The sequence below is a fragment of the Astatotilapia calliptera genome, chromosome 17, assembly GCF_964374335.1.
Source record: "Astatotilapia calliptera chromosome 17, fAstCal68.1, whole genome shotgun sequence".
Taxonomy (NCBI): Eukaryota; Metazoa; Chordata; class Actinopteri; order Cichliformes; family Cichlidae; genus Astatotilapia; species Astatotilapia calliptera.
In genome coordinates this window covers 26832213-26855705 of record NC_137438.1, presented here as the reverse complement: position 1 = coordinate 26855705, position 23493 = coordinate 26832213, and the positions used below count along the sequence as shown (strand labels likewise).

At 39.0% G+C, this 23493-nt stretch overlaps 3 protein-coding genes across 6 annotated transcripts in view; 1 reads left to right on the top strand and 2 right to left on the bottom strand.

The window, feature by feature from the left end:
* The first annotated feature begins 1588 nt into the window (after positions 1-1588).
* Positions 1589-23493, top strand: part of atp6v1e1b (ATPase H+ transporting V1 subunit E1b) — a 29351-nt gene continuing 7446 nt past the window's right edge. Inside the window, exons 1-2 of one of the 2 annotated variants that reach the window (XM_026147595.2) lie at positions 1589-2074; positions 22348-22409. In XM_026147595.2, the coding sequence (XP_026003380.2) occupies positions 1762-2074; positions 22348-22409 (375 nt within the window). In that variant the 5' untranslated portion in view covers positions 1589-1761. Of the gene's footprint in view, positions 2075-22095; positions 22222-22347; positions 22410-23493 lie in introns of those variants that run through there. The other variant, XM_026147596.2, reaches the window with a different exon arrangement.
* Positions 4856-6371, bottom strand: LOC113009345 (transcription factor Spi-C). 2 transcript variants are annotated; one of them, XM_026147593.2, is made up of 5 exons: positions 6245-6371; positions 6029-6116; positions 5761-5882; positions 5577-5682; positions 4856-5483 (listed from the first exon to the last, which is right to left on the bottom strand). In XM_026147593.2, exons 1-5 carry the CDS (start codon positions 6275-6277, stop codon positions 5008-5010), a joined length of 825 nt encoding a protein of 274 aa, XP_026003378.1. In that variant the 5' UTR covers positions 6278-6371; the 3' UTR covers positions 4856-5007. The 2 variants fall into 2 exon arrangements, with proteins under 2 accessions (XP_026003378.1, XP_026003379.1); XM_026147594.2 differs by having other exon boundaries at positions 5577-5679.
* On the bottom strand, positions 13970-19061 carry LOC113009344 (uncharacterized). Of its 2 annotated transcripts, none has more exons than XM_026147592.2 (3): positions 18928-19061; positions 18707-18844; positions 13970-15113 (listed from the first exon to the last, which is right to left on the bottom strand). In XM_026147592.2, the coding sequence occupies exons 2-3, from the start codon at positions 18749-18751 to the stop codon at positions 14235-14237; spliced, it is 924 nt and encodes a 307-aa protein (XP_026003377.1). In that variant the 5' UTR covers positions 18752-18844; positions 18928-19061; the 3' UTR covers positions 13970-14234. The 2 variants fall into 2 exon arrangements, 1 of the variants encoding a protein (XP_026003377.1); XR_003270160.2 differs by lacking the exons at positions 18707-18844; positions 18928-19061 and adding exons at positions 16924-17005; positions 18005-18147 and having other exon boundaries at positions 14975-15113.

The window sequence follows — 23493 nt, the reverse complement described above, 5'->3', positions numbered from 1 at the left end:
AATAATTACAAACTATCGGCCCGTGTAAAGACCTTACCCATGTGGATTTGAAATTTCAGGACTTCAGTGGTCAACGAACGGAACTTAATTCACATTTCTCTCCCTCTGTTGGTTATTTTGTATTCTAGATCGTATACAGATATTGAGGACTGGGGATTCACATGAAACCTAAGCAGAGTTAATTAACTGCACCTGTATGCATATGCTCCGGGCTTGAAACTGTGATGCTCAATTGCATCGTTAGATTACAGACAGTTAGGATAACAGTGTGTTTTCCATGCTAAATCAATGCTGTAGCTGGGCATCAAGTATAATGTCGAGTTATGAAATATATAGCTGTCTTGCAAAGCGGGCCATTAACATGCTGAATAAATAACATAAAAAATAAACATCAAATAGCCCACCTCTGTGTGGCTTTTTCACCACATCGCATAGTTTAAAATCTCAAGTGTGAAAACTTATAAAAGGTTTTCACCGCATTTTTATTAAATACCGTACTCTGCAAAAGTTTCAAGACACCCCTCCTTTCTTTGTATTTTGCTTCCAAGCAGCCAGACTTTCTTGTGTTTTTTTTAAGTGGTCTTAAGTATCATTTCTCCAGGCTTTCTGAACGTTTTTCACTCATTTTTAGTCCAGTCCTTGTACCTGAGGAACAAAAATTACTCTGCAAGTGGCTACTTAATGTGTGTGAATGTGTGTGTGAATGGGTGAATGACTGAATGTAGTGTAAAGCGCTTTGGGGTCCTATGGACTAGAAAAGCGCTATACAAATGCAGGCCATTTACCATTTACCATTTAAGCTACTTAAGGCTACTAAAAAAGGCCATAAAAGCCACCTAACTCAAGGGATGAACCAGTATTGGGTGTACACATAACAGAAAATTAACAATGGGTCAATTTTAAGTTCTGTCTTTATGAACTTTGTGACTCACAGTTGCACGTGCATTGCAAAAACACATAATTTGTGTCCATTTCTTTAGTTCAACCTACAAAAAATGCTTAAGATGACACAGTTTGACAAGCAAAAAAGGTGATTCCCAAAGAGCTTTCAGCCAAAAACTTGGCATGTCTCAGCATGCTATGTAGCAGGTGAAAATTATCTCAAAGTTATTTCTTTAAGAAATAGGAAAAAAATCCAGAAAAACCCTGATACAGGACCTGAAAGAGATATCTAGTCTTTCAGCTGATTCATTTAATATTTCCTGAAGCCGCATCAGAAACATGCAAATATTATGTGGACCTGTTCTTTATAAAATGTAAGCTTCAAATGTGTAATTAGGTGAATGGTGAGTGATTTCAGCTCTGTATGTGGCACATGGATCGTAAAACTTCCATGTTTATGTAAAAGTTTTCAAAAAAAATTTAAAAATGGAGGTGGTCCGGCAGAAAGTAAAAAGCCAAAACTTCATATGTATGTATACATTTTGTCTCAGCCCTGATAAAGTCTCTGGAAATTTGAATTAAAAACATTAATAAGCACATCTTTGTTTCAACACTCGCACCGTTCTTACCTCCATAAACCAGAATAATTGGGACATGATTGGGACATTTACTAATAAAAAAGTTTAAAAGTCAAACTCCATAATGATAGAAACAGTAAAATATTTCTTTATTCTTTTGATATTTACACCACAAGCCATCAATAGTCTGAGTAAAAATGGAAAAATGTAGGAAATGCAAGTTGAGATAAACAGAAAAAAAAGCACAGTTCACTTGACATGATGTGAGCTACAGAAAACCGAGCCTACATTACAAATCTCGATGACATTTCTGCAGCAACATCAGGGTGTCTCGGCTAAACTGATAGGTGAGCTTCTTCTTCACCTTGAAGATCTCTCCAGACCGGGCGTAGTTTCTAAGCGCCCTGGACATCTTCTGGTAGGTCATGAGTCTCTTGTTGCCTTTTCTCTGTCCCCACAGTGCAGCCACCTGATCCTTATTCCTGGAGGAAAAGCGGAAAACACCGGCGGCAGCTGGCACCCAGGACAAACAGTGGGCCATGTTTGGATTCTCCAGCATCTCAAAAAGGAAGTGAAAGAGTCGCACCCTTTTACCTGCAGCCATTATGCAAACAGTAAGTAGCCTGTATGATGAAGGTGGATTTAAAGAAAGACTTATCGAAAATCATGGCAGCTGTGCCAAAACAGTTACTACAGATTACAGTTAATCGTTTCCTCAATTGTCACATATTCCCAGAAAATCTCTTCAGTGATGGGATGCCATTTAGTGGAGAGGCTAAAGCTGTAAACAGTGTGATTATCTGATAGATATGTAAAAACAGCTATTGTGGTAAGCGATGCACGGCTCCATTGTTTTTTTACGGTAAAGGGAAGGTCTCTTATTTGCTCTCTTGGTATTATTTCCCTCATACTGATAGCAACAGAGACAATAACAGTATCCAGTGACCAAAAAAAGCAGAACTCACCACTCCCCCTTGCTGCGGCTGGGTGTTTGGTTGATTTTCTTGTTGTCGTGAAGCTTGGCATTGGCCCACGCTCAGACAGTGTTGCTGTTGTGTTTTGGCTGAGTCCTGCTGGAGCATCTTGTGCAAGGAAAGGCTGGAGTGTAGGTTTGATGTTCTTCAATTAGGGAAAAAAGATAAAGAGAATCAACAGAATTTCCAATTGCAGAGTGCTTACCAGCCTTCAAATATGTGAGAGAAAACTAGTGCTAAAATACAAATTATTGATGCATACAGGTGGCTCATAGTATGCCCAGCAATGCTTGCATGTTTCGTCTGCAGGTACATTTCTTTCCTCCATAGCCGTCCAATGCACCTTGTCTGTCAGAAAAAGCAGAAAATTACTTAGAAGCTGTAGTCAAATAAAATCAGTGAATAATTAATAGATTTCCAGTTTCCACTTACCATTTTCTGCATTGTTTTGTCTGTGATACTCCTCGAGGAACTCTAATATAACCTCCAAATCAGACTGAGTCTCCTGGAAAAAACTCTGATAGATGTAAATAATATAAAACCAGCCTTGAATATGTCAGAATTGAAAAGATGTTGGAAGTTCTCTTTACCATCACTGATAAGGTTGAGTCGAATGCTGTACCGTCCTTGCAGAATGGGAGAATTACACACAACTGACACTGAGACACTCAAGTTCGGGGACTCTTATTATACCCCCCACGGGAGCGGGCTTTCTGCATACATAAAACCAAACGTTTTCTACCCTGGGCTCGCAGGAACAATGACCACCATCCCACAAAGCCCCCGACACAAGCACCAGTCAACCCATCAACAAAGCCTCCCAGCACTGACCACATCCTCCCCGCTGAACCAGATAAGACCTGGCCTGGAGGCAGCTTCTACACAATGCTCTCGATTCAGGAAAACACACACTTGCTGACACATTTTTCCTCACAGGATGTGTCTTAATTTCATATTTTGTGTGCCTGTTGTAATATTTCACTGCATTGGAGACGGTGCCAAATCTTTCAACATGTTTTTAAAAAATATACTTTTGTACGATAATAGCAGCGTGTAGCTTTATTTTGAGTTTTTATTTTTTTTGGGAGAGATGTTGAATCATTGAAAGATGATATTTTCATATCAGCAAAACTGAACAATACTGAGAAAATGATTTAATTCTTACATTTTAAATTATTATATCTTAGTATTTATGGATAAAGATTAGTGCAACCATGAAATATATTTTCCACTTACTATTTACATGTACATAAAAATGATCATTAGAATTTTAAACATTATTACCTTTTTTTTAATTAGTATATCAAACATGTTTGGTGGTAAATCTTGAATAATATAGTGGTGATATGATGGTAATTATGAAGGCTGTAAACTAATCAAATTAAAATATAGTTTGAAAAAATGTAACTAAATTCCAGGTTTTCATTTTTTGCTATATTAGAATAAAAAAAAAAAAGATTTTATATTTTCATGTTTTATTCTGTGACTTTGTCTGTAAAAAAAAAAAAAAAAAAAAGTTATTTACTTCAGGCTCTATACAGACCTTCAGTCAATCTTTCTTTTTAAAGAAACATTAACCAGCTACTGGTTCCTGTCAACATTAATTGAACTGAATTTGATTTAATTTACTCTGATTTATTTGGACATGTAAAAATGTTTACAACAGTGTTGTTGAATGCTTACAGTGACATAAAAACAATCCAAAAGGCAAAAGGAAAACTGGAGCATATTAAAGTAAAACAATATGCTAAATGCACGAGATCCACATAGGTTTAAAAAAAAAAAAGAAAAGAAAGGAAGAGTAAAAGAGGCACTACAGACGCTAACAGATTTGTAATCATGAATTTCAGTTCACTAATTGCTAAAAAAATTTTTTAATATTAGCAATAAAAGAAATACAAGTATACAAATTAAAATTTTAGTGACATCCTTGATTTTAACTGATGGCTTTGGATCATCCGTCATTTTAACTTTACCCCTTCTTTAAAAGTATGTGCCTGTATCATCCAACTAAAGTGTTGCTAAAGCAATACAGTTTAAATTTATTTTGTTATAAATTACAAAATGAGAATATTAAAGTCTTATTTACAAGTAATATACAGTGAAATCTCTTTCATATACTACTAAAAGCAACTTAAATAATGTACACAAACACTTCTAAATCACAGCATACAGAATCAATTTACAAAGTCTGTTACTTTTTCTGTCCGAAATTCTCAAATAATGACATGCTTTGAATAAATAGGGATCCAGAAAGAAAACCTCTAAGGAAAACCACTTTGATTAGGTTCTGTGAGGTTAATTTTACTCTTAACTTTTGTTGCTGCTGCCTTGAAGTCAATCTGGTAAGCAAACAGTATGCTAAATAATCCACACAGTACTGGTTGCAACTGCCAGAAAATGTGTATGTTGTTCAGTAAAGGTATTGAAATAAAAAAAACAAAAGAAAAGAAAACAAAAAAACATTTTTAAAGGTTTTTTGTAAATTAATACATTTTACAACCAGGATCCAGCATGTAACGAAAATATTTGAGTCTTTGAAAACTTTGACATCCTGAGAGCTCTCCGCCACCTCAGAGTTTGGTGTGTGAGGTGAAGCTTGCGGCCAGGTCGTAATCTTCGTGCGGCTGATAGTGAGCGTACCAGCTGTGCCAGTCTGCTGCCGCAGAGCCGCAGTAGCTCTGCTCGGACGGATTGTGCTGCTGGGTGTGGACCTCCTCCTGTGGAGGGTGACGGGGCAGGTGCATGGGCACATGTGCAGAGCCGAGCCTGTGCAGGATGTCTGGGTTAAACTGGTAGGTGAGTTTGCGGCGTACTTTGATGATCTCCCCAGTACGGCTGTAGTTTCTCAGAGCTCTTGCCATTTTCTGATAGGTCATAGTCTTGCGGTTGCCCTTACGCTGGCCCCAGCACTCAGCCAGCTTCTCCTTGTTTTTGGAGATGAAGTGGAAGGTGCCGCTGCCGCTGTCCGTCCACTGGATTGAGTCGCCCATGTTGGGGTCATTCAGAGCCTCGTGCAGGTATTCATAAAGTCTGAGCTTCTTCCGACCTGAGGAGACGGACAACACCGTCGTTTCAGTTTTGATTGCACAAAAAAGTGTAACAACAACTAATTTTCAGGTGTTTTTAAAACACTGATCACCTTTGCCATTCCTTTGTGGTGGTAAGATGGAGTAAAAATGTGGGGATTCATTTTGCACTGAGTGACTCAACGCAACATCGGGTATGACCTGAGGCCAAGACTGCTGCTGTAAAAAACACATTTCATATAAATATCCAGATTTCTATAATCTCTGTTCTCAAACTTATCAATGCTTTACACTTACAGCCATGTCATTCCAGTCATAAACAGGAGTTGGGACTTCAGACTGGTGTGTGACGAGGCAACAGGAGATCTGACACTGCAGTGATTGGTGGTGACTTCCCAGATTCTCGTAATATGAATAATCTGAAAAGACAATTTCAACTTTAGTACATCAAAAATCATGTAAAACTTTAAGAATAAAGACTCAAATTGTGTTTTTTACCTCAGCACAAAGAACCCCTCCCCAAATAAAAACAATTCAATCAATCTAACAGATCCGTAAAGTTCACCTGAATCGTAGTATGAATTGTTCGAATGCTGCTGAATCACATCGATTGCATCCTGAAAGTGCTGATTGATGTCACTGTCCAAAGATGTCTGAAATACAAATCCGCCTCATTTTATACAAAATAATATAAAGAGGTAAAATAATAATAAAGCATGAAATGCATTTAATATTTATTTAAAAATCGAAACATTTGTAATTAGCATTTATTCTAACTCACCAATTTGTATGTGTTTCCCTCACTTGAGGCCATTTCTGTCCCTACCGGTGAGCGCTGCTACACTAGTGCAGGTGCACACTTTGGACAGGTATATATATGTAGGAGACCTCCAATACCCGTTTGCCGTTCAGCCACATAATAGAAAGAGAGGCCGGTCAATTTAAATGTTTTAATGTACCGCACTTCTTCTTTTTTGGAAGCACAGACCAGATAGACTTCTAAGCATCACTTTCTCTCTCTCTCTCTAATCACGCAGATTACAATCTACCAAGAACAAAAACCTCTTTTATTGCGTGCTCCAACCAGGGATAACACCAATTCTCAGCCTTACCTAAGAATTTGCATACTGGGCGAGATGTCACTAACATATCTATAATCTGGGCTGTCCAGTTATTCGCTTTTTGGAAGAATGAAATATGAGTCAGTGGAGCTGCAGGAAATTTTCCATTGTGGCTTTCGTCTTCTGCAGATAAATAAATTAGAATCTTCCTAAAAAGTTAGAAGATATTACAATAAATTCACAGAACACTAAAAGAACCAAAAAGTGGATTTTAACTTATCTTCCACTGTAACTTTTACATCCACTGTAGCGTCATTTTTCGATCATTTATTTAGCCAATTCAAAGTTTACTAATGCAACTTTAATCTGAAATTCTATCGCTACGCCGCACAAAAAGTGCAATCCTAGAATTTCCGATGCATTAAACAAAAAAAAATTAAGTTAAAATCAGAAAGAAAAGCACTAAAAACAGTCATTATTTTTTCTGTACAATAAACATGATCATTAAAGAGAAACAGCTGGCACGGTTTACAGTTATGTACTTATTAATAGAAGAAAACAAGCTTCATATTCAGGTGTACAAGGACTCTGTGTGGAGTTGAAGCCAAATAAAAAAGCCACAAGCATATAAATTTTCAATCGAGCAGAATGCTTTTAATGCAGCTTCAGATAAACGGGATTATAAAGGTTAATGGTTAATAATGCGATCACTGTCGAAGTAAGCCTGAGTCTTTTTCTTTCTTCTTTTTTCCGCACCACAGAGCTAACCCCCCTGTTCAAATAAACATTGGCTTTTTGAGAAGTTCTTTTTCACAGGCGTGGAGTTTTAAATATCAACTGACTAGTTCCTGAAGTTCCCCTTTCAGCTCAGTTAAAGTTTGCAGGCAGTCAGGCCTGGGTGCACAGCTGGAAACGTCATGGAAACAAAGATGTGGACCTGCAGAGATTATAACTTATGTTAGGGTTATGTTAGCTTCACTCAGATGATGTGATTTGCATTTTAATTCTAAGATGTTTTTACTCTTTAACACAGTTTTCCCCCAATAAAAAAACACTACCTTATTACAGTTAATAGTGTGTGTGTGTGTGTGTGTGTGTGTGTGTGTGTGTGTGTGTGTGTGTGTGTGTGTGTGTGTGTGTGTGTGTGTGTGTGTGTGTGTGTGTGTGTGTGTGTGTGTGTGTGTGTGTGTGTGTGTGTGTGTGTGTGTGTGTGAACAAGCATGCAAATGTCAGTGTGAGTGCGTGGTACATGTGTGTTTCCTGCCTGTGCAGCAGGCTGATAAAAACAAAGAACCACAAACCTTGTCCCCGCTCCCACTTTGTCTTTCCCTGCTTCCATTCAGGGTGAAACTCCATAAATTAAAGACCACAACCTGTCGGGGTGCAGCCAAGGCCTGACAGCTGTGTGCTGGTTGTGGCACTGTGTGGGACTGTGTGGGATGAGGAGCTTGCTCCATTAAGTTGCTCGTCTGGCTTTTTCATTAGTGGTATAGCCTGTATTATTATATCAACACTGGTATTTGGTCTTTCTTTATCACTAAAGAGGTCAGTTACTGCACTCACTAACAACAGGGAAGTAGCATGGGCTGCTTTTTGAAACCATGGTGGCTATTGTGTTACTCTCATTTTACCCTAGTCTGATTCGTCCACTATTTCCGTGATTGCCCTCTCCAGGGTTGCTAATAACTGCAGTAGTAGATGGTCTGGACTAAAATTGCTGAACACATCCCCCAGAGAACAATGTGGAACACTTTTGTTGGTCTCTTGATGTTTTTTTTAAATCGTCTGATCATAAGATCAAAACTGTCTATTGTTATGCTTAAATACATGCAAATGATGCTGGCATGTTATCATGCTGAACCATAAACAGTTTAAACAATAGATGTACCTACAGCACTGTGCGAATCTCTTCAGCTAACTCTCATTTCTCTGCATATTTTTTCCAAGGAGTCAGACTTTCTTTTAAGGTTTTTACACCTAACTGAAAAAACCTTAGCAAAGAACCAATTTTAAAATGTATCTTTAGGCACTTTGTTACCAGCAGTTTGCTGTGAATCTGCGAGGAATTCTAGATGCAACACAGGTTGACAGGCTTAAAATATTTTCTGTGTGTCAATAAGGTGATTCTCAAAGAGCCATTAGCTAAACACTTGCCATATCTCATCATCATGTATCCTTAAAAAATGTGAAAAAACAAAACTTGTGTCCGCGCTGTAACATTTGTTTTTGCATTTGAAGAAAAGTGCTGACACGGGGCCTGAGAGATGGATCTGACCTTTCAGCTGATCCATCTACAAAATAAGGTCTGTAAAACAAGGTGGAAGCTCTGTCATGGTTTGGGAATGCAACATAATCTGGAAAGCCTCTGTTTAGCAACAGCTTCATATTTCAAAATGACAATGATCCCAAATACGCTGCCATTGCAGTAAAGTCTCATTCACGGATTGGCCTCCTCAGAGTCCAGATCCCAATATTATTAATGCAGTGTGGGATCATCCTGACAGAGAATAGAACAAAAGGCAGCCAACATCCAAAGAAGAGCTTTGAATATCCTTCAAGAAGCCTGGAGAACAGTTCCTGAAGGCTACTTAAAGAAATCAGAAGAAAGCTCACTAAGAGAGTTCAAGCTGTGTTGAACTCTGTTAGGCAAAGGCGGTCACACCTTGTGTTAATTTTCCAGCTGGTTAGAATTGTAAAAATTCTGTTATTCCACATATGACTGCACACTTCATTAACTTCCTAAAACCCAAACTCTTCCACGGCATGCATTTTTAATTTCTCTTTGATATTTGGGCTGATTGGGACCCGATGAACGTAAAAACAAAGAATTACCAGATTTTTTTCTTTTTACCTGATTTTTTTGTTTACCTGATTCAGAAAAATGAGAGCCACATATTCGTTTAAAATTTCGATAGACCAGTAGCAGTGTAATGTACTCATAAGTGGATATCAGGCCCTTGTAGAGCAAAATGGAGTATTTTGGTCTAAATAACCCAAAATGTGATGTCTACAAATGTGGACGCCAGGTCCTAGGAGGTTAAATCACTGCAGAGTACTGCAAACGCCAGTGTTAGAAGTAAGTTCTCCAGACTGTCCATTAAGCCAAAACACAGCACCTTCTCTATATAGTCATCTGCCAGGTATCATCATTATCATCATTATTATTATCAATATTTCTTAGTCTATATTCTGCCTGTAGTCTTTTACATTGTTTTCTTGCGTTCTTTATCAACTAGTCAGTTATATCCATATATAGCATTTGTTCTTGTTTTATACTTGTGCATATATGCTGTTATGCTTTGTTCCATACATTTGTATATTTAGATTGTTATTCATGAGAATTGTGAGATACTAATATGGTGCTAATGACACAATAATACTTAAATAATTGTTCTTCTTTTACTCGTTACAGATTAATCTGTGTGCATTTTTAATGTTCCCTTTATATTGTGAATTCTTGTAGCTTCAGTAATCCTGAAAATTTGCAACAATTTAAATATTTATTCCACTACTCTCTGTTCTTTCTCAAATAGCTAAAAGCGCTCCACCACAATCTTTTCTGTTCTGTTCTACAGAACAAAATCACTCCACAGTGACAGTGTAAGCAACAGCTTACCTGTGTAAATGAAAGAAAGAAAAAATATTTATTATATACTAAACTGAACAAAGTGTTTCAGTTTTATGATGCAAACCTTTTTCTTAATGTGATACCAGTTTTGTAGATATTTTGCTCCCATTTTAGGATGTTCAGAAATCTTCTATCAGATCAAAATGTTTTATCATGTATTTATCGTTGTGCAATTGTAGTTAACGGTGGATGTTATTGTTGTGTTGCCTGTGTTTTTGGATGGAAGAGTGTGAAAGACATACAAAGGCAGGGAGAAGGAGATGGAGATTCGATTGTGAAGGTGTTGCAGTATGTTTTTAGGCAGAGCAGAGCTAGGCTGCAGCGGTATCTCTCCAAACAAAGAAGCACTTTCCTTCCCCTTCTCAATTCAATAGCTGCGTGCATGTCTGCACCAGTGTGGGAACGGCAGGTTAACCACAACACAGTCAGTACCATTGTTCTTCTTTATTTACTGGCACTCCATGAAAATCAAGAAGTGGTAAAGCCAGGCATGCATAATTATACTATTAGACTGAAAGCTGCTGTGACCGCAGAGTTGTAATTATTATCTATGCACTGCGATCATGTTTGTATAATGGGTGACACATTAGCAGAGAGACAAAGCTCGTTGTGATACTTTTAGTGTTTTAGTGTTAAAGTTTAAACAGGGTTCATGTTTTTTTTCTTTTTGTTTGTTTTTTGACAGGCACCTTTACCTTTTCGCTCATTATGGTTTAGATAAAACTCTTTAAGACTTAATATCATGTGGATTCTACATGGGTAAGCACAAAACATCACACTTCTATACTGACAGTCTGTCCTTTGAATTAATGTGGAATAAAATGTCATAAATAAACGTAAATATCTACTCCTCAAATGAAGCTGGTATTTGTGTCGTGGCTTATTTTCTAAAGGTCTGCATCGGTGCGAACAGGCCAGCAGATGGCAGAATAGAGCAGTAAATTAAATACATAAGGAGAACTGGAAAACTTCTAACTCTCTTTTTGTTTGTTGATCCAGCACTCAAGAGGTTTAATGTTTTAAACGTGATAGATATGCTCTTTGAGGGTCAAAAGATCAAAACTGGGATAAAATTATAAATATTATATTTTATTGCTGTACATACATACATACACTCTTTTCTGAGGTTTCTAGTATTTCTCAACCTTCTCGTGTTCCTCCTTCTTGTCATTCAGAACCGCTACATCTATCACTATCACAGACTGCAAAAGTCTTGAGGAGCCCCGCTTTTCTTTATAGTTCATTTCCATCTAACTTGTATTTTTTAAGTGGCCTTGAGTTCTTCAGGTTTTCTGAAAATCTTTGGACACTGGTTGTTTTCTCATTCATTCATTTTCCATTCAGTCCTTGTACGTGACTATTTTCAGACATTGTTTTTTGTTTGTTAAGCAACTTAACACTAACATATAACTCTAACTAAAGGGATGAACCAGCGGTATGTCTACACATAACAGACCACTTTGCAAAGAACAAATTTTAAATTGTACCTTTTAGACATTTTGTTAGAAACAGTTTGCCACAGAAACACAGAGACTATTTACATTTTTTTTTAGTTGAATCTATGAAAAAATTCCAATTATATCACTAACAAGGTGATTCTCAAGATATACTTGGTATATCTCAGCACGGTGTGCAGTTTCTCCTTAAAGCATTTGAGGTAACTGGACAAATGTAGGACAAAAAAAACCAAGTGGCAGGTATGTATATATATGTGTGTGTGTGTGTACGTGTGTGTGTGTACGTGTGTGTGTGTGTGTGTGTGTGTACGTGTGTGTGTGTGTGTGTGTGTGTACACGTGTGTGTGTGTGTGTGTGTGTGTACACGTGTGTGTGTGTGTGTGTGTGTACACGTGTGTACGTGTGTACGTGTGTATACGTGTATACGTGTGTATACGTGTATGTATATACGTATGTATACGTGTATACGTGTATGTATATACGTATGTATGTGTATATACATACAACTCGCATATAACTCTAAATCTACAGTAAACAAACTTTATGACTAAATTGTCACAATTCAAGAAGCCCGGGGAACTATTCCTGTGGACAACTTACAGAAATTACAAAAAAAATAGCACTCAAGATGTACTGAAGAATAAAAGTGGTCATGCCAAATATAGACTTTGAAGCTGGTTAACATTGTGCAAACTGTTAGAATTGCTGTATATCCTGTATTTCTATGTGTGCCTGCACATGTTTCAGTTAATTGTAAGCATCATATAAAGTAAATGTGTGGTGGCAAACTTTTCCCAGTGCTTTAGAGAATCAAAAACTGTTTAAAATACCTGAAGTGAACATGATGAAGTCTGTGAAGGTCCTCAGTCATCCAGGTTATGGTAGTATAAGGCCCTCGGAAAGAAAAGCGGCTGGACCAGAAGAGTCCAGACGCTTTTCAATACGGTGCATTACAGTGCATTACCTACACATTACTAGTTAGCATATTAGTAGGTAAAGCTTTAAAATAAATAATACGGAGTACAAAATGCAATATTTTCACACAAAATTATCAGAGTAACAGCTTGAAATTGTGATATTTAGATACAACGAATCTCTTTTCAAGTTCAAGTTCAACTTTATTGTCACTTCAACCATATACAGTTTAAAAATACACAGTGAGGTCGTATCCATGCTCTCATTCAGTGGTGTTGGGGATTGAAATATTAACAGTACTGTCATGGTCCTGGGTCGTGCGACCCAGTGTTTTGTGTTTAGTCTATTTTGATGTTTATTGTTTGTTTAGGTTCATTAAGTTATTCCAGCTCATTTGTAATTATATTACCCTTGTATTAAGCCTCCCTTGCCCTTCATGTGTTTATGTCTGTGTGTCTTGTGTTGTCAAGTTCATGCTGTCGCTTCTGTCATCTTCCCCTGTACTCCGTCTCCCTGGTTTGTGCGTCTACCTGTCATGAGTCATGTCTGCATGGTTATGTTTAGTTCATGTCATGTCTAATCTCCATGTTTCCTGTTTTACTTTGAAAGTCTGTATTCAATGTCAGTGTATTTAGTTTCACCTCTTCTGTCCTGTCGTTAGGTTCATGTGTGTCAGCTGTGCTCCCATGTGTGGCCACGTCCCCTGATCATCCCTCATGTGTATTTAGTCTCTGTGTTTCATTTAGTCTGTGTCGCGTCGTCTGTGTTCTCACCTCCATGTTTTCACGGTCAGTCCTTTCAGTGATCATCTTAGTCTCTGAGTTTTCTTAGTTTGTCACAGTATTAGTTTTCCCAGTTTAGTTATAGTCTAGTCACGCTATCCCTGCGTTGTTTATACACTTTGTCTTCAGCCATAATAAAGGCTCGCTTTCTGTTAAGTTCACTCCCGTCTACTCACTTGTGTACGCACCTGGGTCAATTACACACACCACTGCATGGTCTGTCTCTGCAGACCGTGACAAGTACTCTACATGGACTGTTCTGGTGGGGAGTACTGGTGGTGTGGGTGTGATCATAACCTGCCTTCAATATAGACATATGCCTGGACAGAGCGATACATGGCATGCAGGAACATGCAGAAACATAAGTAAAAGGGCTTTGACTGCAGGCTTTATAGATGTTGTGCAGAAAAACTTTTATGGCAAAAACGTTTGTGAGATGCTGATGCAGTTTTTGGGCTTTCAGTCCAATCGCTGCTGCCCTGTACTCTGAAACTTTCCATTTAGTGTGTAATGTTTATGATAATGTGCTTTTCAGTGTTGCTAAAACAATGACAGTACTATTTACAGAGGAAGTGGCATTTTGTCTAATATGGTGAAGTAATGACACACACGCACAAAGAAACCCTTCAAGTATGGGGAAGTTTAAAATTGCACTTAAAGTGATTTGTGTATTTCAGGTTACATTTTATTGGATACATTTCCTCAGAGATCAAACAGAAAAACAAAGGCCACAAGCTCTGCTGTGAGCTGAGGTAGCACAAAACGAATTAAAAAACATCAGATCAGTGTGTCTAATTAGCAAACAGCGTTAGAGAGTAAAATCCATTAATTGGATAGTGATGTGGTGGAATATTTAGTTTGGAATAGATTTAAAAACAAGAGAAAAAATGTGCTGAAAGGTGGTTTGGGGGATTCAGAGAGAGGTTTTCTACTTTCTGCAGTACATCACTGCACTATATGCCACCACTCCCACAACTGCTACTAATGCAGCGCCTCCATAAAGCAGCTCGGTGGAGCTCAGAGGTTTGGTCTTGGGAGCAGTTGGCCGTGGCTGCAGCTTCTCTGCAGGCTCCTTAACTGAATGTTTATCCACGTCTGTGAGGGGGATCTGTGAAAACTGTTGTTGCCCGACACTTGCTGCTGGAGGCTCCGGTGCAATTGGTGCTAGAATAGAAGGAGGGTGGAGGCCCTGAATGGAATACAGCTCCTCTACTTCAGATGTTGTGGTTGAAGGGACTGGGGTGGATGTTGTGGAGGGGGGGTCGAGCTTAACAATAGGCAGAGGAGGCAAGGCCATCGGGGGAACCACGTGCCTGAACTCTCCTGGCTCACGCTCCATATAAGGCTCCTCTGCTGACACCAGGAGCTCCTGAGTTTCTGGGGCCTGGAGGTCCTGCTCCTCTTCCCTGAGTGCCACCAGCTCCCTCTCCCCACCCAACACACTTAACATACTTGTTTGCATCTCCTCATCTTCTTCCTCCTCTTCCTCTGCTCGCTTCCCTTTCTTCTCTGCCTCCTCAAGCATCTCAGCCTCGTCCCGCTCCAGGTGGACCATGTCAGAGTTGGAGGAGTGGTTCTCCTCCCCTGTCAGAAGTGTCCCGTCACTGCTGTCGAGGCTCTTGGTGTCCTCGGGGTCTACATCGCCCATTGTGGACCAGGACTCTGCCAGCAGGCTCTCACTCTGCCAGCGTGCAGGAGTTTCTGCCTGAGTCAGCAGTGCAGCAGAAGCAGGGATGAGGGTCTCTCTGCCTCCTCCATCCCCCCTGGTGGGCTCGAGTGGGGCCTTTCCCTCCAGAATGAAGGCTGGCTGCAGAAGGGACAGAGAAGATCGCAGGTGGGACAAAGATTCAGGTAGACTCACCAAACTATCACACCAGGGTCAAAATTTTGTATAAACATGGAAAGAGGGATATTCTATATCTTTTATATTATTTATGGTATAACTTTGGGCCCCAAAGTACCAACTGAGAATCATTTAAACATAAAAGCCTGAGTATTGATGGTGACCATGTTCAACCCATTACACCCGCAGCGTACCCATCTTCTGATGGGTGCTTCCAGCAGGCTTAGATACCATGTTACAAGGTTCAAATGATCTCAAGCAGGTTTCTTGATGATTCAATCATAAGATCTCAATCCAATCGAGCACTGTTGGGAATGCGGTGGAACAGGAGATCCACATCATGGAGGTGTAGCCAACAAATCTGCAGCAACTGTGTGATGCTATCATGTTAATATGGAGCAGAATTGGTGAGGAGTGTTTACAGCACTTAGCTTGATCCGCACCACAAAGAATTAAGTTAGCTCTGAAAACAGGCTCCCACAAGGTGTACCTGATAAAGTGGATGGTGAGTATATGACGCATTGAAAATAAAACAGGACTTAAAATAAGTGCATTGAAATCCCATGTTAATCACTGATAGGGTCTCTTCTTCAGAAGTGTATTTACCTTAAAGTACATTTTGCTTAGGAAACCTTTGTGTTTTAATAAAACCGTAAATCCAGCACAACCCTTGTGTCTACAATATTTGTCTTAAGTGGTGGTAATTCCTACGTTTATTCAGCTTTACTTGTTCTGAATATGCCAAAAGTCATACTCAAGATCAAGACAGTAGTTTTTTCTTTTTGAGTTGTAAACAAGTCATGAAGGTGCTAATGTTAGACATAACTTTATTTTCTTTACTTCAAAGGACAAAAATACCTCCACTTCCAGGCCTGTGATGCAAAATGTTACCAAGAGGACTGTGCTGATTACATATTACCTCAGTTATTTTCAGATTAGCACCTCGTGTCTCAGCTTAAATCACAAAATTTGTGCTCACTGTTCTGGATGCCTTTATTTAGAATTTAGAATCACAATTCTTCCACTGTGTGCACCCTTAAAAGTCTGTGTGGTGGTGGTAGTACGATAAAGGACACCTACAGAGAGACTACAGTGCATGCTGCTACAGGCCAGAAAAGCACACACTGCTCCAAGTGGGTCCCACTTTTTGGAAAACACAGCCTCATGTCTTCACAAAGACATGTAGTTACTGATACTCTGCAGCACAGCCACAGAATCCCCTCATGGCTGCTACTGTTACAGATTTTACATGTCTGTGCTCTCATTGACATGAGTGAGGGTTGTGATTGGAAAAAGTTGCTCACTAGCTTGTCGTTATTGCAGCAGTCTGTGGCTATCTATAGCCTCGACCTGCATATCTTACTATGTTTAGACACTGTATACATCTCCATCTGTCACCCGAGAGTGGCAGCTCTTTTAGTGATTTCACATGGCATGAGAATAGGGCGAGAGTAGTGACACGAAATGGAAACGATTATGTCGCAGTCTACCTCTAAATTTAAAGGAAATGTTAATATATAATCATATGAAATCAGAATTTTGGAGAAAATATACATTTTTGATAATGGTTAGCACTGTTGTGTACGCATGCATTCAGCCCGAATGTGCCACATAGACTGAAGGTGACCCCCCTGTTCCCAGCTCAGCTTCGCCTGCACAGATTTGTCACCCTCATGCCAGTCCCAGAATAGATATTTTTAGCACGTCTGTGTGATGTTGTATCACATTTACAACATGTGGCCTGTCTGCGTGTCTCGCTGATTTCAGAACATACCTCTTAATGAGCCTCTAACAGTCGCTCTACACCTTGAATTTGTTATATTAGTTCTTAACACAGTATTACATGTTGCGGATCGCTGTAGAGAAAAACAAATAGAGGTAATTAGCGATGCAGAAGTTAAAATTTGATTCAGTTTTAGTAGAAAAGCTGAGGAATTTCCTTCAGTTGATATCTTTACAAAGGAGGCCTATCAAATGTCATGTTTATTATACCGTAATATGACTTCAATAAGGAAATTGTGTAGTGGTTCAGCTGAGTGTTGTTGTCTCATTGTGTTTCTCAGCCATTAGCTGGTAAAACGTATCTCCCACAGTACAAGAAATAAAATTATAAGATAAGATAAGTATCAATCCTGAGGGAAATTCTTACAGTCAATAACAATAGAACCAAGAGCAGAAACACGAACAGTGTGGAGTCACAGAGAGTAAAAACAACAACAAAAAAAACCCCTCAACTGCTAAAAAACAAGGTGCTGAAAAGAATAACATTATGAAAAATAAACATAAATACAAATATGATCATTAGTAATAAGGTTAACACAACTTGCAAATGCAAATAGTATTATTGTAGTAATAATCCTCCTATCTGGTAAAGAACATGTGTTTTATTTAAAGATTGCTTCACTGTTGCTGCTTTAAACGCACATACCTGCAGTTCAAAAACAAGACAGTTTCTTTTGTGTTGCCTCACAGAGGAAAGGCCTTTCCTGTCTGTTATGCAACAGCTTGTAACTTTTTTGTGCAATAAAACCTCTGACTGGGTAAAAACAATAGGAGCCTTTTAGGCAATGGACAAACTTTTTCATTTTAGAGGAGTACCCTCACTGCTGATGTATTTCTTGAGGCATTTATTAGGTTTTGGGGACTAAAATCCTTTATGTTGGGCTGGATTGTCTTTTTTGTTCTTGTGGACAGTCTGCTTTGTAGTAATAAACACCATAAAATGAATAAAATTGTAAGTTCATATATTACACACATTAGTTTTTATCATAACAAAAGCTACAGTGAGCTTTAAAAACATTAGAAGCCAACCAGTTTATTGTTAATAAAGTGTATTGGTATTGATATTGATATACCTTTATTAGTCCCACAAGGGGAAATTTCATAGCAAATATCTATTTGACTTGGCTCTCCTCTGGAAACAACACCTCTTCTTCGTTAGATGGGGTCAGAAGGAAGGTTGTGAAGGGCTCGTCGGAATGGCCTTTGTTCCTTCTTTTGGTCCAACTTGATAATCATTCAAGCTGGTGCCAGTGGCAAAGCTCACCATTCTTTTTTTATTAACCTTGCTGAGGCTGCCTAAACCAACAAAACACTGCAAAAGTTAGAGTCAGAACTAAAGAACAAAAAAGAATAATAAAAAGTTCAAAGAGTGAGCTTTCAACCCTTCAACTCCACCCCTTCCTTAGAGAGCAAACGCCATCCAGACGTCCTAGTTGCCATATTTCCTCACACAGACACTGTGGCTCTGCGGGCCTGTGCAGCCTTAAAGTTGACCACACAAAAATGTTAAGCCCTGCATGCACACAAACAGACAGCAAAGCTCATTTGTGTCCTTACTTGCTGCTGTGTGCTCCACCTTTCCTTACTGTCCTACCTGAGTAATTGGATTCCCATTGATCCTATCCTAGCTCTAACAGACTTGTGATAAAGCAAATGCTCAGGGAGATTTAAAGCACTCTTTCTGTACAATGCACAATGGGGGCAGAGTGATATTGCATATTCACAAAAGGTCAGCTTTCAATGTCAAAGTTGAAGAGTGAGCTGATAAGACACACCTCCTGTCCATTTCGCTGTCTTGTATTTGTCCTTCCTGCAATCATCCTTCTAACGCTCACAGCATTAAAAGACTCACTCGGCCCCCAAAATCAAATCACAGTCTTAATTCAGAGCACAGTACTCCTTCACGTTTGATCCTGTAGAGGAGTCCAAAATTTATTTTCTGCAAGTTTAAAAAAACAAGAGAGAGAGAGAGAGAGAGAGAAAGATCCAAGCATACCTGTGTCCTCTCGATGAGCTGCTAGATGAGAGATCAAAGTGTGATGTGCATTCAGACACAAATTCACAAATCAACAGATAGGCAGACATGCATGCTGGAGCTGGCACAGGAGTAACAAGGTAGGCAAGCTGTGCAAAAGTCTCTCTCTCCCCCTCCCTCCTTGTCTAGCTCTCTCTCTCTTTTTTCTCTCTCTCTCTGAGCCACCCTACTTCCCAAATCCATCACATAAGAGCTGGCTGGAGAGGAGTCAGCAGTGACTTCACTGTGAAGCAGGATAAATGTTGTAAGTCAGCTGACTCTGACTCTGAATTAATCAAGGTGTGAATCTTCGTGTTTGCGGTCTCTAAAGGTTGGCAGATGTTAGCGTGAGTAGCATTCGCTTAGGTCAACAGTCTGTGGACTTTTTATGTTCACTGTCCAAACAGCAGATTATCAGTCAGCTCACAGTGTGCACAGCAGGAGCACAGAATGGAAAATGCACGTCAGATGGGGAGAAGAGCCATTTTTAAACCAGAACTTTCCAACTTCTAGTTCCCCCTGCTGGCAAGACACTTCATAAAAGAAGGAGCAACTCCACCAACATGTTTTATTTATTTATCTGCCTTGCACTTATTCTTTTTAACTGTATATATGCCACTCTGCACTCTCAACTACCCTGTGGGGATAAATACAGTTATCTAAATCTGAAAACTATAGCTTTACATTTTAAAACGGAACTCAAGCTCTGTATTTATAATTATCTTGTTTCATCCTCTCATTTCTTCTGCTTTCTCTCTGCTGTTAAACATTTATACAAAGAAAGCAAAATACCACAATAAAGTCTTAATTTTATTCTACAGAGGTATGTTTGAGTTGGTTTGGAAATAGGATGTTAAAGTTGGAACTGCCAGGCAAGAAGAAAAGAGAATGCAGTGAAAGAGGAAACAAAGCGGGTTAGTATGGCACAGGAGAATGCCAACAAAGAAGACCACAATTAAAACCTGAGATGGTTTTCCAACAGTCTTGAAGGAGTTCCCAGAGATGCTGAGCACTTGGTAGCACTTTTGCCTTCCCTCTGAGGTCCATCTCACCCCAAACCATCTCAATTGGATTTAAGTCAGTTGACTGAGGAGACCAGGTCATCTGGTGCAGCACTCCATCACTCTCCTTCTTGGTCCAATAGCCCTTATGTCACAGAGTAGGAATTTGTATTTGCCTTTTATAATTGGTTTTATTCTGATTTTAGTGTTTATTTATGAGTGTAGTTTTTATTTGCATGATTTATTCTGTTTGTATTCCATGTTTTTATATGACATTGTTTTAATCCACTGTGGACTGGCTAGGCAAATTGGCTGATAGCGATCACTTGCTGAGGCATGGGTGTGTCCCGAGGTGGCCTATCAGCTGTTTAAAGGACCTATTAAAAGTGAGCTGGCTGACCACTAATGGAGAGAGGCCCCACATATGAAGAGGAATGCGTGAAGGCGAGTGTGGAAAAGAGGGACCAGCTGCCTGATCGTAGCGTGCGACGGCTCATTTGGAGATGGACCGGTTCCGACAGCAGGGCAGAGGTACACCTCTGCCTGCATTTGTCAATAGTGTCTCCACTGCTGTTCACCAGGTGCAGTCGTGTTGGGAGAGGGTCGCCATGGCCATTAGCCAGGTCAGCTTCCGGGACGATGGTTCTGGCCAGTAAATGTTTACTTAAAGGGCGAATCCACGAGGGGAGCCGCGGTGGCATCGAGCGACAGTGTGTGAGCTGGGCTGGTATGTGACAAGCTAAGTGGAGGGACGAGACGGGGATAGGAGGCTTCTCCTTGTCTGCCTGGGACAAGGCTGGCGTGGTCCCCGCTTTGGAAGAGGAATTTTTGTCCTGCTCATGAACACATAAGGAACATTCATCCTGGGTTGTGGGTCAGTTGCATCGTGGGACTGGGTGGGATTTTAGATGCATGAAGAAAATTGTTGTCATATTAGGCAATTAGGCAGTTTCGTTGTAGCACTTGATGGTCTTTGGGACTGCACTTGGGGACAGATTCAGAGTTTTAGCAATTTTCCAAACTGACTGACCTTCAGTTCTTAAAGTAACAATGGACTGTCATTTTTCTTCCTTTTTTTTTTTTTTTTTTTTTAAAGCTTAGAGTTCATATTATAGCAAGAATCAAATTTCAAATAATGCTGCCAGCTGTGTACCAACCTGACTTCTGTCCCAACCCCATTAAAAAGGTCAAGAAATTCCACAAATCAACCCTGACAAGGCACACCTGTGAAGTAAAAACTGTGACTACATCATGAATTCATTCAATTCATTCAATTCATTGAGAAAAGGCCAAGGGTTTGCAGCACTGGCAACAAAGCAAATGGTGGCTACTTAGAGGATTCTCAAATATAAAACATATTTAGAGTTACTTATCAATTTTTTTTTCTTTGCTACATTGTTCCATATATCTTGTTTTATATATTTGATGTCTTTGGTATGTGTCTACAGTTTAGAAAGTAGTAAAAATAAAGAAATGAGAAGGTTTGTCCAAACGTTTGACTGGTAGTGTATATTCGAAAACATAACTCCTATTTTGGAATATTGAAGATGCCATAGTGTGATATAGATACGAATAAAGCTAATATAAAGAATATATCATTATATGATTTGTGTTTTCTTACTTCCCCCAGGGAATATAAAGGTATTTACTTTCCTCATTTCAGCATAGACAAATACAGTTATAGTAATATTCAGTAATATTGTAGAAATAAACAACTCTAAATAACCTTTTCATATAATTTAAAACAGCTGTAGTAGCAGGCTAATAAAATAAAAAACAAAAACAACCAGAATACAGATAAGAACTTTATCCTGAGAAAATCCTAAGGGAAACTACTATTAACACAGTAAATGTAGTAAAACAACTACAAACAATATTATTATGAAATACATAAACATTATTATATGAATAAAATATAACAAATATAACATTTTAATTGTTACATCAACTCAACCTTAAACCTTTTTTTAAACTGTAGCAATAAAGATTTTTGTTAAGAGATAATGTACAGAAATAAATATATTTATATTTTCTAACTTAAAAACTGATAAGTTATAGTTACGTTTATACTTCACTGTGTCCGTGACACGTTGAAAACTGAGTAAACAGCCACTTTTTTCTTTATTCACTCGTCTCGCTCCTTCCTCGCACTTAACGACCTCTTCCGCCGGAAGTAAACATCACGTGACTCTGAAAATCAGCTGATCCTCCGTAGACATCTTTACGAGTCACGACTGCGGCGATTAATTCAAACCGTCTTCTCTGTTGTTCTCGGGTACATAAATGCCGCTTTAAAGCTTAAATGTTGGGATTAATTTCATTTTCTGAGTAATCGCGGTCTCTGTTTCCATTTAGCGGTTTTTATTATTCGTGATTTTTTAATTCTTACTTTCTCCGGCAGGCCCAGGCGGATCTTTGACAACTGCAGCCATGGCGCTGAGCGATGCCGACGTACAGAAGCAGGTAATGAACCGTTTTCACCTATATAAAGACACCATTTTAACGCTTGTTTTCGCTCGTTAACGAAGCAACTCGTTAGCCTGTTACAAACCTGAGAAATGCTTTCAGCCGCTGTAGGATTTACAGGAAGTCGGTGTGTCAAAGGAGAATGACATTGAGAGAGCTGCATAAGGGTTAGCACTGAATTAAACACAAACGGCACCTAGAGGACAATATTTGTTCTTTAAAGGGGTGCTTTTTTTTTTTTTTTTTTTTTTTTTTACATAAAATTGACACTTGGACCCAAAAACGCCGCTATTTCTGCAGCTGAGACTTAAGGATGTGATACTGAGGGTCATGCATCTCTGCATGATCACATGATGAACACATGCCAAGAAGGAGGAACTTGGAGTGAGTGAGCCACCGTGTTCTCACTGGAAATCTCCTCAAATATGGAAAATAAGTCTAATAAAAAGTTCCCACTGTACACTGCCATGACCAGGGATTTCTATATCAGTTGGCTGTTTGACACACATTAATAATATATTTAATTTTCAACAAATCTTAATATTAGCTACTTTTGCTGTTATTTAAATAGTTTTGAAACAGCAATTAAAGTGGCAATAAAGGGTTATGGGTTAATAAGTTTTTATATGTTATACTTTTATTTGGTGTCAGAAAATATGATAACACATTCTCAAAGGCCAATGTTTTCCCGTGTATCATGGGGTACCAAGTCATGAAGCAAAAGTGATAATTATGTGGCTCAGCGGTCATCATAGTACCATTTTGGATCTTATGGCAGGGAAACTCCCCTGTTCTTAATCCCATCGAGGATTGATTCCTAAAAGGCAGGAGGACGAGCGGAACTTTGAGCTCTGATAAGTCAAGAATGGCTCATTGTCAATCAGAGGAGGGTCAACACTGTAAATACTGACACCGTCCAATATGAAATGCTCATGAGTGTCCCTCGCTATATCTTAGAAATGTGTAAAACCATAAGTATAAAAGTTTAAGCACTAGATTGTATGAAACACAGAATTTGTGTGAAGCCATTGTGGAATTTCTAGTAGTGGGCCATCAGAGGGCGACTCTCCTGGCTGCCAAA